The sequence below is a fragment of the Sapajus apella genome, unplaced genomic scaffold (assembly GCF_009761245.1).
Source record: "Sapajus apella isolate SASKATOON/1434 unplaced genomic scaffold, GSC_monkey_1.0 scaffold52, whole genome shotgun sequence".
Classification (NCBI taxonomy): domain Eukaryota; kingdom Metazoa; phylum Chordata; class Mammalia; order Primates; family Cebidae; genus Sapajus; species Sapajus apella.
Window position 1 is genome coordinate 6,270,490 of NW_022436992.1, and position 17,673 is coordinate 6,288,162.

Below are 17,673 nucleotides of genomic sequence, written 5' to 3' on the forward strand. Positions count from 1 at the left end.
TTGGGGACCCATAGTCTTGAAAAATTTTTTTTTTTCCTGGAAATTGGAAAATAATCATATCAAAAGCTTCTTGAGATTTAAGTTGAAGAAAGGACTCAGTGCTATTTGAATGGTTGTTGCTTTTGGTGCTATTTGAATTGTTGGTTTGTATCAGTGATTTTTGCTTTTATCTTAATAGGTAGGGTTTATAACAATCACAGAAAAATAGTTGTTCGTTCAGAGCAAAGGCTGGGAGAAACTCTGGGGTGGGGGAAGAAATCCTTTTGGACTAAAATCTCTGATACCACTAATTTGGGACCCCACATCAGGCAGATCAAGAATTTGGAGAGCTGTGCTTGGCTACTGTGAAAAGAAGCAGAAATTATCAAACTGTCCCAGAGAATCATATCATATAAACAGAAAGTCTGATCTGTCGCCTTTCCTCTTGGCCATGAAAATAATTTTCCTCATGTTCCTTTGGTTTGAGAGATTGAACAATTGCATGTTATGTATTTTATATTGGTTTGAATTCAATGTAGCTGGCTTCTACTTTTTTCTAGCTAGAATGGCTTTCATGTGTTAACATTTCAAACTGCTGAGTTACATTGATAAGACCTAATTAAAACTCATGTGTTGAATTCTAATTTGATGAACTTGAAAATTTCACAGTTTGTGATCTACTGTTTATAGATAACCTTTTTTAAAATTCCAGTTTCAGAAAAGGTCAATTATGAATTTTTAAAAGCAAGGCCATTTTAAGAATATTTAGGAAGAGACTTCAGCTCATTGATAGCTACATAAGCAGAGGCAAATGGAAGGATGCTTTCACCAAGTCACTCACCATTAAGTGTGTTATTCAGGTCAAGCACCCCTAGAGCCAAAATAATATCTTCCTTTGCAAACTTGCATTGGAGGGGACAGTTTTTCTTCAGAATTGTGTCCTTAGAATGTGTGTGTCCGTTCTGGCAACTTCTCTTGAATTATGTTAATACAGTGAGTAGAAAATGTTTAAGCAGTCAGTCAAAAGATGTTGATTTAGGTTCTACTCTGGGCAGGAGATGGCTGCCTAAACCCTAGGGAAGCACATAGAGAAGTTAGAGGTAGGGCATTAATAGGAATTAGGAAGCAGAGCAAAGCAGTTAATATTCAAGTGCTAAATTATATAATGGAGACCCAAGTGCTATCATTGACAGAGAAGTATACCCCCTTCAGTGCACAAATTAACCTTGTGTAGGGACAATGAAATGTGCATTGCTTTCCATCTGGGGATTGAGCATAGAGTCTAGAAGCCTGCTGACAGTTTTATGGATTCTTTTATAAAGAAGCGCCTAGCAAATACTTTAAATGATGCTGGTTTAGGACCCGTGAGTTCTAAGTAAAGCATGATTTTTTGAGACGGAGTTTTGCTCCTGTTACCCAGACTGGAGTGCAATGGCGCGATCTCGGCTCACCGCAACCTCCGCCTCCTGGGTTCAGGCAATTCTCCTGCCTCAGCCTCCTGAGTAGCTGGGATTACAGGCACGCGCCACCATGCCCAGCTGATTTTTTGTAGTTTTAGTAGAGACGGGGTTTCACCAAGCATGATTTGCTCTTATGTATGAGGAGGACAATAAACCAAAAACAGCGATAGGTCATCAGAAAAAGATAAAGAAAAAACTGCATATTTAATTTCTGGAAATCAAATGTATCTTAAATACAATGGATTAGTTGTTTTGCTATGAACACAACATTGCAAATGTGAGGTTATAATAAACTTATATATCAAGTACCTTTTTAAATGCAGTTTTTAAGTTTACTTTAACAATAGTTTTCAAGATAAAATACTTTAAATATCTTAAATATAGTATTCTGATAAGTCTGGATTTTAAAATATGGATTAAAATTTACACATACACATGCGTATCCAAACCTATGTACACATGCTATTTAAAGCCACATATATGCATACGTGGGAGTTAGTAGATGTGGCTATTAGTAAGAAGTGTCTGTGCAGCCACTGGCTCAAGGATACCTTTAGGCAAATCAGACACCATAGGTAACTCCTGCCTGTTGCATCCACCAGGATGCACAGCCTGGCAAACAGCGCTAGTGATTTCAGTGACCTTGCCCCACTTGGTTGAGTACCCTTGGACAGTGGGTAAGTTGCATGGCCTTGCACAGCTGATGATCCAGTTGTGCACAATGGTTAAGCATGATCTTAGCTTGCTTGGGTTTGAATTTGTAGGAATATCCTATTCCTACAGCCTATTACTTGTGTAATACTGGGAATTTTATGAATTTCTCTGGGCCTAGATATTATCATTTTTAAAATGGGGATAATAAATAAGTAGATTGTTATTTGACATACATAAGCCTCAACAAAATACCCAGTTTGTGTATGTATACGTAAAGAATCATAACAATCTTCTGTTTGTAGATAGTTGCATAGACGCTGAGCCCATCCCTTTCCCTATGGCAACTAAGAAATGAGCCAGAGGGATAGTTGGAAAGGAAAAATAACGGCAGAAATGATAATATAATGTTAATGATAATTCTATACATACGTTCTTTCATTTTTTTGACAAAACGCTTAATTTGCTGCCCACCATCAAAAAGTGGTGGTGGGCAGCAAATTAAATAATAAATATGTATTTTGTCAAAATAATTTACAAATTATATACATGCCCATATTCTATCTGAAGAGATCAGTGGTATGATCCATTTAATAGTAAAGTCTTAATCCATGTCAGTTACAGGGTCTTTGTTGAACCCAGTTTGTCTGAGCTCACATAGCCTGCTACCTCTATTAGACCTAGTTCTAGTCACTCACATTGAGAGAAGATTTACAATTTATGAAGCAGTTTTCTTGTGTTATTTCACTTGCTCATTGCGGAAAGTGTAGTCCCCCAAGTCGTACTCTCTTGGTCTGTCTTCTGGAAAATGGGTGTGTCCCAGAAGCAGGAAGTACCTATTCACATGCTCCTGATTGTGAAGCAGGTTGCATATGGTTTTGGGAGGATGTAATAAGGTGATGTCAGACATTTCATTCAGGGCTTGCTACATAAATGATGTTTAACAAATAGTTAATTCTTACTATTCCTGAGAGTTATGTTCTATAAAGTCATCATGAACATTTAATTAGCAAATATTTAATCATTGTTTCTAGGCAAATACGGCATTAGTTTCCTCAGAACTGCCAGTCAAGACATTTTCTTCAACTGATCAATATATAGCTATGTTTAATGGGTGTTTAGTTACTTTATTTTATATACTTTAATTCATTAACACTGAACTCATGGGCAATAGCTCTGTAACACATGTCTGATTGAAGCTTGGCTAACACATGTATTTTCTCCATATGTATCAGCCTTCTCATGCTCAGGGACACTAGACGCCCTTGAGCACCATGCTTGGAGCCATTTTAAATAGCAAAGTTACTAACACAAAACACAGGCTGAGTGTGGTGGCTCATGCCTGTAATCCCAGCACTTTGAGAGGCTAAGGCAGGTGGGTTATGAGGTCAAGAGATCGAGACCATCTTGACCAACATGGTGAAACCCTGTCTGTACTAAAAGTACAAAAATTAGCTGGACATAGTGGCATGTGCCTGCAGTTCCAGCTACTAGGGAGGCTGAGGCAGGAGAACTGCTTGAACCCCAGGAGGCAGAGGTTGCAGTGAGCTGAGATTGTGCCACTGCACACTCCAGTTTGGCAACAGAGCAAGACTCTGTCTCAAAAAAAAAAAACAAAAAAAAAAAAAAAACAAAAAACAAAACAAAACACACACACACACAACAACAACAAAAACCAACAAAAATGGGAAAAAAATGTAGCACTAAATAGACCACAAAAAGTACACTTGTTTATCATACCAGAACTGAAAAAGGAAGGCAGAGCATTGCCTTGTTCAACCTCATTTGGGAATATGCATATCAGGCAACTCAAATTTTTTGCTGCTCTGCCCACATTTGCAAATGACCATGAAAAAGTGACAAGCCTTGATTTGGGGGTTACAAATATATTTTAGAGAATAGGCAAAATTGCGAATGAAGAATCCATGAACAAGAAGGCTGCAGTTCTCCCTTTTCTACATTTTCTTACCTAGCAGTTATTGAAAATCAACCCATGCTTCCTAATTTTATACTTTATCCCATTATAACTTTTCTGCCTACGTACTCAAAGGCTTTAAGGAGCCACAGGCATGCCACCACCCTAAAGCAGATGGGGGAGGGCTAGGAGTAGGCACACCATCCCCAGAATGCCCTGGGTAGGGGATTTTTGTTTGGCATCTCTCTGTAGACACCTTCATTAACACTCATAGAAAGTCTCCCCCATCCGCCCCCATTTGGATGCTCAGATAGTGTTTAAAATTCCTCTCCTTTCCAGCGACAGAAGGCCGTTTTTCTTTTTTCCCTTCTCTGAACAGATTTCACTGTTGAAAGAGGTGCATTCTTTCATCTGGTAAAAGTTTCCTGAGACCAAATATAAAAATTGTCAAGAATAGCTTCTTTTGAACAAACATATGCCATCAAAGCGACAGAGAATTTCTGTTATTGTCAGTGCTCACGTAGCTTTGGATATCTCTGTATTTTTCATATATGGGAGTGGGACGGGGACTTGGGGGAAGCTTATCAGCCTGTGCTTGTGGCCTCCCTGGAATGGAGAAAGACGTGCTTTCCGGAATGGCAGGGTAGCTCATAAGCCTTTGCAGGGTCTGGTTCTGCCATCCGCTGAAGGCAGAGTCAACATACGGTCTGTACTTCCTTTGTCACCGTCACTCACGCTTTTTCTGTAACCCACGCAGGCCATCATGGCGCAACTACCGCAAGAGGAGAAGGCAAAAATAGCTGAGCAGGTGGAGATATTCCATCAAGAGAAAAGCAAGCTGGATGCAGAAGTGGCCAAATGGGACGACAGCGGCAATGATATCATTGTACTGGCCAAGCAGATGTGTATGATCATGATGGAAATGACAGACTTCACAAGGTGAGGCCCAGAGCCAGGGAGAAGAAGATAGATTTTTTTCATTAAGCCCAGAAGTGTAGCAGTGTGTATTAGCATGTGAAGCCTGCTGAAAAATTAAAATACATCAATGTAAGGTGGTGGTATTATAAATTTACATGTATAAGTCGAAATGATCTGGACTTAATTCCTAGCAGATAGGTAGGTCTTTTTGGTCAAGGAGAATATATTCAATGTTGTAGTTATTGTTGTTGTAATTATATACCCTAAGGAAGACATAAAATCAAATTTATGGGTGACTTATCTTTGGTCTGTGCTATGTTGCAATATGCTTAAATATTATTCTCAAGATAAAGTGAATGATTCATTAATATCCCTTTGGAAAACTATGTACCTGTGTGTGCACATGTATACTATAGTATGTTGTAATACTAGTTTGTGATCTAACAACATTAATTTAAATTCACGTTTCATTGTTATATATTAAGAATCAGGCATCACAATCTAAGATTCCATTGTTTTTACAGAGAAATTAAAGTTGTGTAAGATTTATTTCTTTTAGCTCTGAGCTAGTGCTTTTGACAAATCAAGTGACCAGTCAGAATTTTGTCAGGAGCCTTTTCTTCACCAAGGGTTAGTGCTGTTCCTACCACTGCATTTTGGTTTCTTCTTTAAAAGAAGGTGATGTCTTTGCCCTTTCAACACAAAGGGCAAACCAAGGGAGAGCAAAATTAATAAGAGCCTCCCGAATCTTGAATCAGAATATCAGGTGATTTGGGGGCAAGTCTCTTACTCTCTGTTTATTTGCGAAATGGTGAAATCATACTTGTCTTATCAACTTCAGAAGAGAGTCTTAAAATCCAAAGAGATAGTGCAATTATAAATTATGCTGCCACACAAACATAAGCTATCATTTTATTGTAGTTTTCTTCTGGAAAACACACACATTTGCAAAGATGTTTTAATGATTTAACATGGTATTTGTTACTGAAGTTATGTAAGATATATGGGAATGTCAAGACGTCATCTGATGGGTGACAATTTTTCTTTAATGGTTGTTGAATGCTTCTAATGAGAAAAGCCTCTAATTGATTATAAGTTATAATTTAATATGGAACATCTCTGCGTCATCCCCTTTGCCTCTGGCCAATATGTACTAATGACATTGGTTGGCATTTTTTCCAAATATTTTAAAACTGTTTTTTACTTCAGTGGAATGACTTTACTGTGATGGAGGAGACATTTGAGACTTTTAAATGTCATTGTACTCATTAGAAGTTCAAATTTGTACATTTGGTTAGTCTTTATGGACTTTACACATTTATTTCACAAAACGTAACAGCAGGAAAAAATTTTGAGCCATTATTTCAGCCTGAAATTTCCTACAAATCAGACTATTATGGCAGCCTCAGTCATTGTTTCTCAAGGCCTGTGACGACTTAATTTGCTTGCTTTCAACATTTTATTAGTACTTTATCTGATGGTTATTATGCAATCCATTAATAGCATCACTTGAACAAATAACCTCATTACAGTGAATAATGAATCTGGTCCTGTTACGAGTTTTGATCAGGAGCACATTTTATAATTATCTAGATTATGTAACTGTAGTCAAGGCACAGTTATAAAAGATAGATTTGAAGGGCCTTGTTACATGGTATTAAATAAGACACATGTCTGTTAGTCACAGTATAGTTTTAAAAGTGAGAAGAAGGTGTCTTCAATTTCCTAGGGATATCATATCATTATTTTAGGCTGATTTGAATAATGAAATGTCTAGGGAGCTACTAGTTACAATTTTTCCCATTGCATGATGAGTAGTTTTGTGCCCTTTTGTTAGAGCACGGGGAGGAGTATAGTAATTAATGACTAGAGAACCAGAGTAGACTGAGTTTGAAATGCAGCACAGGAAGTTGAGGCTTCATTGCTTCCTCCATCTGCACAGCCTGCATTTTTTAGGAAACAGACAGCTAACGAGTGCCTTTCTTTGTGGCCTCTCACCTAAGTTCACTACATTTGACCTTATACATTGTTATTATTGCCCTTCCACTTGCATATTCCACTTCAAGGAGGAATAATTTTAACCCCATAACTCTAAACATTCCTAAGTACCATTTTCTCTAATTGAAAGGAATGGATATAGCTGATTAGGAACTGAAACTTGGCTACTCTCCCTAATATATCTGTTTAAAGGGCATGTGGGTACACAAAATACTCTGGCATTTATTATCTTGTTTTATTCTTATCACTAGCTAATTCATTAATTTGTTTCAGTAATCTCAATGCTATTCACTCCATTATTAAAATTGAAGGGGTTCTGCCTCATTATATGTGTAATAACTTCTTCATGGAAGATAAAACTGAGTATGCCTCATGTCTTTTTCCCAGTCAGTTCTTGACTTCCATCTCATGGACAATGGCAGAGGCACCATCATGCACAGAGTGAATTCATGCTTTTCATGTCATTTTTCAGAAAGAAATAGCACGTTGCTAGTCTTGTGTCCCAATAACAAAAGGTGTGCAGACAGCAACAGCTCAGGTTTAATTGTATAGCAAAGAGCAAAGCTGTTTATAGAATCAACCTTAAGTTCTAATCTTCAACAGTTTTGAGACTAAGAAAAAAAAAACTTTGAGGGTACAATTGACTGTAAAATACTAAGCACTAGACTCAAAAATCATATAATGATTCTATATTTTCCAAACTTTATTTCCTGCTTAATTCACATGCTCAGTACCTCAGCTTAGGGAGCACTCAGCTGGTCTTTCAATTTCAATTCTTTACTCATTCAGGCCACATCTGGCCAGGGAAAGGCAGCCATCCAGCTTCCTTTGCACCAAAGCTTTTGTTAGTTCCTGTTTTCACAGAATAAAAATCCTGCGTTTGCTCTTGGAGACCTACCTTTCTTGACCTAAAGGCATCTGTCATAATTTTGTACTTATTTAACACCTGACCTTACAACCTATTCCACCTTTTCCAGAAGTACCTGGCATAGTTCAGCTTGTGATAATGTAGTTCCACCTGAGTTCTCAGAATTCCCCAGATTCACTCAACTGCTATACTGTGCTGTCCTCATGCTGCTTCAGCTGATGAGTAAAATTTCCCAAGCATTTTGGCCATTGTATCTCCTTTGAAGAAATGTCTATCCAAGTCTTTAGCCCATTTTTTAGTTGGGTTGTTGGTTTGGTTTTTTGATGTTGAGTTGTAGGAGTCCTTGTTATATTCTGGATAGTAATTCCTTATTTTCTATTAATTACTGTTTTCTCTTATATTATTGGTTTCTTTTTCCCTATTTGTTGATAGTGTTCTTTGACACACACAAGTTTTTTGCCTTGAAGTTGAACATCTATTTTTTTTCTTTTGTTACTTGTACTTTTAGTGTTATATCCAAGAAATTATTACCAAATCCAATATCATGAAGTTTTCTCCTGTGTTTTCTTCTTTGGGTTTTATACTTTAGTTCTTACGTTTAGCTCTTTCATCCGTTTTTAGCTAATTTTAAAATGAGGTATAATAAGAGGACTGCTGCTTCTTTTGCATGTAGATAATGCAGTTTTTCCAGCACCATTTATTGAATTGAAAACGCTGCCCTTTTCTAGGACCTAAATATTAGCAAAAATCTTTGTATCTTTGTAGACATTCATTCGACCTTATATGTAAGGGTCTATTCCTGAATTCCACTCTATTCCATTGGTCCCCATGTCTGTCTTTTTGCTCCTACTACACTATTTTTATTACTGCAAGTTTTAAAATCAGAAAGTATGAGGCCTCCATTTTTTGTTATTTTCAAGACTGCTTTGGCTATTTGGGTTGCCTTGAGATTCCATGTGATTTTTAGGATGGAATTTTTAATTTCTGCCAAAAATGTCTTTGGGTTTTGATAGGGATTATAGTGAATCTGTAGATCTCTTTGGTTAATATTGATATCTTAATATTAAGTCTTCCAAACTGCATTTATTGAATTACTTTCCATTTATTTTTCTAATTTCAACAATAGTTTGTAGTTTTCAGCATACAAGTCTTCTTCCTCCTTGGTTAAGCTTATTCCTAAACATTCTATTTTTTTTGATACTATTGTAAATGGAGTTATTTTCTTCATTTTCTTTCAGGATTGTTTATTACTAGTGTCTAGAAACATTTTGCTGCAATTTGCCTGAATTCAGTTACTAGTTTTATCAGTTTGTTTTTTTTAAGAATCTTAAGCATTTTCTTCATGTAAGATCAAGTCACCTGTTACCAGAGATAATTTTGCTTCTTTATTTCCAATTTGAATGCCTTTTGATTTTTTAACTTGCCTGATTGGACTGGCTGGAACTTCTAGTACTATGTTAAATAGGAGTGGCAAGAGCATGCATCCCTGTCTTGATCCTGGTCTTAGAGGTAAAGATTTTGTTATTCACCATTGAGTATAAAAAGTTAGCTATGGGTTTTAAAGCTGTCATTAAGATGAAATAAAATTGAAACATTGTTTGACTGTTGCTTTTAAAGTTAAAAATGTGTGGTGTTGTTTCTGAGGTCTCCATTCTGTTCCATTGGTCTATATGTGTGTTTTGGTACCAGTACCATGCTGTTTTGTTTACTATGGCTTTGTAGTATAGTTTGAAGTCAGGTACCATGATGCCTCCAGCTTTTTTCTTTTTTCTTAGGATTGTCTTGGTTATACGGGCTTTTTCCATGTGAAATTTAAAGTAGTTTTTTTCTAATTGTGCAAAGAGTCAATAGTAACTTGATGGGAATGGCATTGAATCTGTGAATTACTTTGGGCAGTCTGGCCATTTTCACAATATTGATTCTTCCAATTCATGAGCATGGATTTGTTTGTGTCCTCTATTTCCTTGAGCAATGGTTTGTAGTTCTTGAAGAGGTCCTTCATGTCCCTTGTAAGTTGTATTCCTAGGTATTTTATTCTCTTTGTAGCAATTGTGAATGGGAGTTTATTCATGATTTAGTTCTCTGCTTGTCTATTGTTGGTATATAGGAATGTTTGTGATTTTACATGTTGATTTTGTATCCTGAGACTGCTAAAGTTGCTTATTAGCTTAAGGAGTTTTTTGGGCTGAGACAATGGGGTTTTCTAAATATACAATCATGTCATCTGTAAACAGAGACAATTTGATTTCTTTCTTCCTATTGTGAATACCCTTTATTTCTTGCTGTTGCCTGATTGCCCTGGCCAGAATCTTCAATACTGTGTTGAATAGGAGTGGTGAGAGAAGGCATTCGTGCGTTGTGCCAGTTTTAAAAGGGAATGCTTCCAGCCTTTGCCCATTCAGTTTGATACTAGCTATGGGTTTGTCATAAATATCTCTTATTATTTTGAGATATGTTCCATCAATGCTTAGTTTGTTGAGAGTTTTTAACATGAAGTGATGTTGAATTTTATCAAAGGCCTTTTCTGCTTCTATTGAGATAATCGTGGTTTTTGTCATCGCTTCTGTTTATGTGATGAATTACATTTATTGATTGGCCTATGTTGAACCAACCTTGCATCCCAAGGATGAAGTCAACATGCTCATGGTGGATAAGCTTTTTGATGTGCTGCTGGATTTGGTTTGCCGGTATGTTATTGAGGATTTTTACATTGATGTTCATCAGGAATATTGGCCTCTACAACCATCTGATCTTCTACAAAGCTGACAAAAACAAGCAATGGGGAAAGGATTCTCTATTTAATAAATGGTGCTGGGAAAACTGGCTAGCCATATGCAGAAAACTGAAACTGGACCCCTTATACAAAAATTAACTCGAGATGGATTAAAGACTTAAATGTAAAACCCAAAACCAAAAAAAAAAAATAATAATAATTCTAGAAGAAAACCTAGGCAAAACCATTTAGAACATAAGCGTAGGCAATGACTTCATGACTAAACACCAGAAGAAATTGTAACAAAAGCCAAAATTGGCAAATGGGATCCAATTAATCTTAAAGAGCTTCTCCACAGCAAAAGAAACTAGCACCAGAGTGAACAGGAAACCTATAGAGTGGGAGAAAAATTTTGCAATATATCCATCGGACAAAGGTCTAATAACCAGAATGTACAAGGAACTGAAACAAATTTATAGAAAAAAAAAAGCCCATCAAAAAGTGGGCGAAGGATATGAACAGATACTTCTCAAAAGAAGACATTTATGCAGCCAACAAACATGAAAAAAAGCCCATCATCACTGGTCATTAGAGAAATGCAAATCAAAACCACAATGAGATACCATCTCATGCCCGTCAGAATGGTGATCGTTAAACAGTTAGAAAACAATAGATGCTGGTGAGGCTATGGAGAAATAGGAATGCTTTTACATTGCTGGGAGTGTAAATTAGTTCAACCATTGTGGAAGACAGTGTGGTGATTACTCAAGGATCTGGAACCAGAAATACCATTACTGGGTATATACCCAAAGGATTATAAATCATTTTACTACAAAGACACATGTACACGTATGTTTATTGCAGCACTATTTACAATAGCATAGACTTGGAACCAACTAAGATGTTCAGCAATGATAGACTGGATAAAGAAAATGTGGCACATGTGCAACATGGAATACTATCCAGCCATAAAAAATGAGATCATATCCTTTGCAGGACTGTGGATGAAGCTGGGAGCCATGATCCTCAGAAAAGTAACACAGGAACAGAAAAATACAAGTTCTCACTCATAAGTGGGTTGAGCAGTGGGAACACAAGGACACAGGGAGGTGAACAACACACACCGGGACCTGTCGGGGGTTGGTGAGGGAGGGAGAGCGTTAGGATGACTACCTAATACATGTGGGATTTAAAACCTAGATGACAGGTTGATAGGTGCAGCAAACCATCATGGCACATGTAAACCTATGTAACAAGTCTGTACTTTCTGCACATGTATTCTGGAACTTAAAAAACTAAAAAGGGATTTTCTATAGGGCCCCCAAATTTTGCTCTTGGACATTTATCTAGAGACGTGAAAACTTACATTCACCTCAAACCCTATATATAAACATTTATATTAGGTTTATTTGTAATAGTCCCAAACTGGAAACTACCCAAATGTCCTTCATTGGGCAAATAGTTAAGCAAACTCTGTTACATCTATACCATGGACTACTACTCAGCAATGAAAATACATGCAATGTTTTGGACAAACCTTAAGATAATTATGTTGAGTGAAAAGCTGTTATCTCAAATATTGCATACTGTATGATTTTATTTAGATGGCTTTCCTAACATAACAAAATTACAGAGGTGGAGAAGAGATTTGTGATTAGGAATGTGTTAGGAATGGGGTAAATGGTATAAACAGTATGAGACAAAATTGTGGTAATAGTACAGTGTGCGTCTCAATTGTAGTAGAGTTACATGAAGCTATACTTACACAAGTGCATAAAAAATAGTGAAAGATGAATATTCCCTGTGGATTTCATCAGTATCAATTTCCGGGTTTTGCTATTCTACTATAGTTATACAAGATACTAACATTGAGGGAGTCTGGGCGAAGAGCAAACGGGACATTTCTACACATATTTTTTTTAATTTCCTGGGAATCTGTTGTATTTCAAAATGAAAAACACATAGAAGACAAAATTAAAGTTAAACTTAGTTCCTCAGTCACACTAGCCACCTTTTAAGTGTTCTATAATTACATGTGGCTAGTGACTCCATATTGGATAGTACAGAATTACAGAATGCCCATCATTACAAAAATTCTGTTACTTAACCTTGCTATAGACACTCAATGTCTGACGGATCCTTAGAATTCACTTGAAACCATATTGAACAGGCAAAAGCTGGAAGCATTCCCTTTGAAAAGGGACACAAAACAAGGATGCCCTCTCTCAGCATACCTATTCAACATAGTATTAGAAGTTCTGGCCAGGACAATCAGGCAACAAAGAAATAAAGGGTATTCAAGTAGAAAGAGAGGAGATGAAATTGTCTGTTTGCAGACGACATGATTGTGTATTTAGAAAACCCCATCATCTTGGCCCCAAATCTCCTTAAGCTGATAATCAACTTTAGTGAAGTCCCAGCATACAAAATCAATGTGCAAAAATTATAAGCATTCCTATTCACCAATAATAGCCAAATCGTGAGTGAACTCCCATTTACAATGCTACAAAGATAAATACCTAGGAATACAATTTACAAGGGATGTGAAGGACTTCTTCAAGGAGAACTACAAACCACTGCTCAAGGGAATAAGAGGGCACAAACAAATGGAAAAAACATTTCATGCTCATGGATAGGAAGAATCAGTATCCTGAAAATGGCCATACTCCCCAAAGTAATTTATAGATTCAGCGGTATCCCCATCAAGCTACCATTGACTTTCTCCACAGAAAAAACTAAATTTCATATGGAAACAAAAAAAGAGACCATATAGCCAAGACAATCCTAAGTAAAAGGAACAAAGCTGGATGCATCCTGACTTCAGATTATACTACAAAGCTACAGTAACCAAAACAGCATGTTACTGGTATAAAAACATATATATAGACTAATGGAAAAGAACAGAGACCTCAGAATACCACATATCTAAAACCATCTGATTGACAAATCTGGAAAAAGCAAGCAATGGGGAAAGGATTCCTTATCTACTAAATGGTGTTGGGAAAACTGGCTGCCATATGCAGAAAAAAAGAAACTGGACCCCTTCCTTTCACCTAGTACAAAAATTAACTCAAGATGGCTTGAAGACTTAATGTAAGACATAAAGCCATAAAAACCCTACAAGAAAACCTAGGCAGTACCATTCAGGACATAGGCATGAGCAAAGACTTCATGACTAAAACACCAAAAGCAATGGCAACAAAAGCCAAAGTTGACAAATGGGATCTAATGAAACTAAAAAGCTTCTGCACAGGAAAAGAAACTATCATCAGAGTGAACAGGTGATTCTCCCTACAGAATGGGAGAAATTTTTTGCAATATATCCATCTGGCATAGGGCTAATATCCAGAATCTTCAAAGTATTTAAACAAATTTACCGGAAAAAAACAACTCCATCAAAAAGTGGGTTGAAGATATGAACAGACACTTCTCAAAAGAAGACATTTATGCAGCAACAAACATGAAAAAAAGCTCATCATCACTGGTCATTAGAGAAATGCAAATCAAAACCACAATCAGATACCATCTCATGCCAGTTAGAATGGCAATCATTAAGAATTCAGGAAACAACAGATGCTGGAGAGGATGTGGACAGTAGGAATGCTTTTTACACTGTTTATGGGAGTGTAAATTAGTTCAACCATTGTGGAAGACAGAACCAGAAATACCATTTGACCCAGCAAACCCATTACTGGGTATATACCCAAAGGATTATACATCATTCTATAAAGACATGTGCACACATATGTTTACTGCAGCACTGTTCGTGACAGCAAAGACTTGGAAACATCCCAAATGCCATCAATGATAGAGTGGATAAAGAAAATGTGGCACATATATACCATGGAATACTATGCAGCCAGAAAAAAAGGATGAGTTCATGTCCTTAAAGACATGGATGAAGCTTGAAACCATCATTTTCAGCAAACTAACACAAGAACAGAAAACCAAACACCTCATGTTCTCACTCTTAAGTGGAAGTTGAACAATGAGAACACATGGACACAGGGAGGGAACATCACACACTGGGGCCTGTTGTGTGGTGGTGGCTAGGGGTGGGTTAGCAGAAATACCTAAAATAAATGATTAGTTAATGGGTACAGCAAACCATCATGGCACGTGTACCTATGTAACAAACCTGCACGTTCCGCACATGTATCCCAGAACTTAAAAGAAAAAACAAAAGAATTCACTTGAAACCTATGCAATGATAGCATTAAAGGAAAATGCTACCCTTGCCACATGAGCCAAATTCAAGGTCTTCTTTTTTAAAGATACTGGTTATTATCCCACGGTTATCCCCCAACTACCAGTAAGGGCAGCCACACAATCTGTTACGTAAGCAAAAGGAAATGAGTAACTTTGGTCCTCCACCCCCAGAAATGGCATAACTATTTTTTTTTCTATTTCGCTTTTCTTCTGTTCATGATGTGGAGAAAGTGGGTCATGTCACTAAGTTTGTGTTCATTGAAAGAAACCCTGGCCTTGAAACTTTCTTAGAAGGGTGTTGCATTGTACCCAGAACCATATGTGAGATATTCAGGATTTCCCAGATGATTCAAATAATTTTCTTTATTTTACACATGATTTTAACTGCACTTCCGTAGTTCTAATTTTTATGAATATTTAGACAATTGAATTTGGCAGTTGACAATTTTTCTTATGTTCTTTTTCTGGGTATTTTTGCTATTTGTGTTTATATTTTATAGTAATACATTTACTTATACAGAATTTAAAGATAAAAGGGAATACAATTTTAAAATAAAATTGTTTGGGAAAGGATTCACTTTTCAATGCATTGTCCAGGGACAATTGATTAGTAGTTTAGAAAAATAAAGAGTGTGATTTCCATCTCACCTTATACAATAAGCATAAACTGTAGGTGGAGGTACTATATATAAAAAGGAAACTTTAAAATTTTAGAATAAAATGGAAGGATATTTTTATCTTGGAATAATGGAGAGCTTCTTAAAGAACACACGAAAAGCACAAACCCTAGTATAAATGATTAATACATTTGAATACAATAAAATTAAAATTTAGATTTTGAAAAACTGTAAAAAAAAAAAAAGAAAACATACAGACCAAGATGAGAAGCAATTTATAATTAATAAAAGGTCAGAATCTAAAATATCTGAAGAGCTTAGATAAGCAATTTAAGAAAAAAAGAGTCAATAGAAAAATATGCAAAAGATTTGAAAAGACAACTCAGAGAAAAGAATATATAAATCATTAATGATCAATAAATGAAGAGACTCAGTCTCCTCTGTCATAATAAAAATGAAAATTAATTTTTTACAACCATCAGCTTGACAAGAAAAAGTAAATGCATTTTAACATCTAAATGACTGAACGTATCTACAGAAAAACAAATGTACCACTTTTCTCCTCTTCCTGGGCTCAGTAAACCTCTCACCTCAGCCTCTGAGGTGCTGGGACTACAAGTTGGTCTGAGGCTCCTAGGCTCAAGCGATCTATCAGCCTCAGCCTCGCAAAGTGCTGGGATTACAGTTGTGAGCCACCGTGTCCAGCCAGTATACAACTTTAATTACAGTAACTTGTACAATTATCACCCAGCTCAAAAAGCCTTCATAACCCTTTTCTACTTCACAGCACCTTTATTCTCAACTAGTTGTAACTATTACCTTGAACTAGTTCAAGATGTGCTGATGGTCTACTGGGGGGAAAACCCAGAACTTTGTAGCATTTGCTAATTTCTATGAAGTGAATACTCCCATCATGGCAATTTTCAAGCTCCCAACATTTCAACTGGCTTGTCCAATTCCCAAAAACCTATCAAATAATTCTCGTATGTATGAGCCTATTCCAGCACTCATGTCAACTCCTTCATTTCTGTGGTTTTCCTTCTTTTTCTTTTTTTTCTGTTTACTACCTAAGTGAGCATCTTTAAATAGTTTTGTTTTAGTTGCTTCTGCCAATATCAATATTATGTAACTTGATGAAATTATTTTTCTTCCAATATTCTGGAAGACTTTAAATAGCATTGAGATTATCTTCTCTTTAAAGGTTTAGTAAACTCCCATAAGAAACCACCTGGATTCCTTCACTTCCTTCTCTTCCTTCTCCTTTTTCTCCTCCTTGTCCTTCTCCTTCTTTTCTTCTTCTTTCTTCTTTTTTTTTTTTTTTGATGAGCTCTATCTGACAGCTTTCTTTCTTCCATGGAAATCAGATTGTTTCAATTTTTCAAAATCTCCTTTCTGGCCATTTTTGATAAATTGTATTTTCCTAGAAACTTATTTTGTCTGCTTTTACGTTTATTTACATATAATTGAGGAAAGCAGCTTTACGATACATTTTTTTGTTTTGTTTTCTAAGGTTATTGCTCTATCTTTTTTACTGTAGGATATTTTTCTCCGTTTTTTTTTTGATAGCATTCTAAATATATTTTCTATATCCTTTTGGTTTAGAGCCAGCTTTAGGATTTATTCACAATTTCTAGTGTTTTCTGACTCATTAATCTCTGTTTGCAACTTATTTTTTCCCAACCTCTTTCTGAATTCTTGAGCCATCTATTTAATTCATATTTTTTGTAACTTCTTCTGTATTAATGTATGTAGTAAAGGCTACTTGTATTTCTCTGAGCATGTTACTTTAGCTGTTCTCTTAAGAATGAAGCATATTCAGTCAAAAGTGTACTAAATTGTGATTCAGGAAACAGATTTCCATCCTGTTTCTCTCTGTGCATAGCAGTGTCATTTTGGCACGTTACTTTGTCCTCCTCCTTAGGTTTCAGCTTCCCCAACTAGAAAACGGGAAAATATTTGATCTCAGAACTTCTATTTTACTCTCTATTTATGAAATATACTCTCATACCCAGGTTGTGAGTCCAAGAATTTGAATTGAGTCTACAACGTGAATTCTGAAGTCTCAAAGTGCTTTTTTGTTTGTTTTTTTCCTAACATGCTAGTAAGTCTATGAATTGTAGTCTCTGGTATAATAAAAAAGACATGCTTCTTTTCATTCTTTGTCTACAATATGGGGGCCTGAGCCTCAAGCAAATTCAGGGTATATATAGACATTCTTTTTTTTTTTGAGACGGAGTTTCGCCCTTGTTACCCAGGCTGGAGTGCAATGGCATGATCTCGGCTCACCGCAACCTCCGCCTCCTGGGTTCAGGCAATTCTCCTGCCTCAGCCTCCTGGGTAGCTGG

The 17,673-nt window shown here is 36.4% G+C and overlaps 1 protein-coding gene across 7 annotated transcripts in view; it reads left to right on the top strand.

The window, feature by feature from the left end:
- Window positions 1-17,673, top strand: part of CTNNA2 (catenin alpha 2) — a 1,139,605-nt gene that overhangs the window by 1,074,281 nt on the left and 47,651 nt on the right. For all 7 annotated transcript variants that reach the window (XM_032243720.1, XM_032243721.1, XM_032243722.1 and 4 more), the window contains one exon: window positions 4,763-4,944. In XM_032243720.1, coding sequence (XP_032099611.1) covers window positions 4,763-4,944 — 182 coding nt within the window. The remainder of the gene's footprint in view (window positions 1-4,762; window positions 4,945-17,673) is intronic.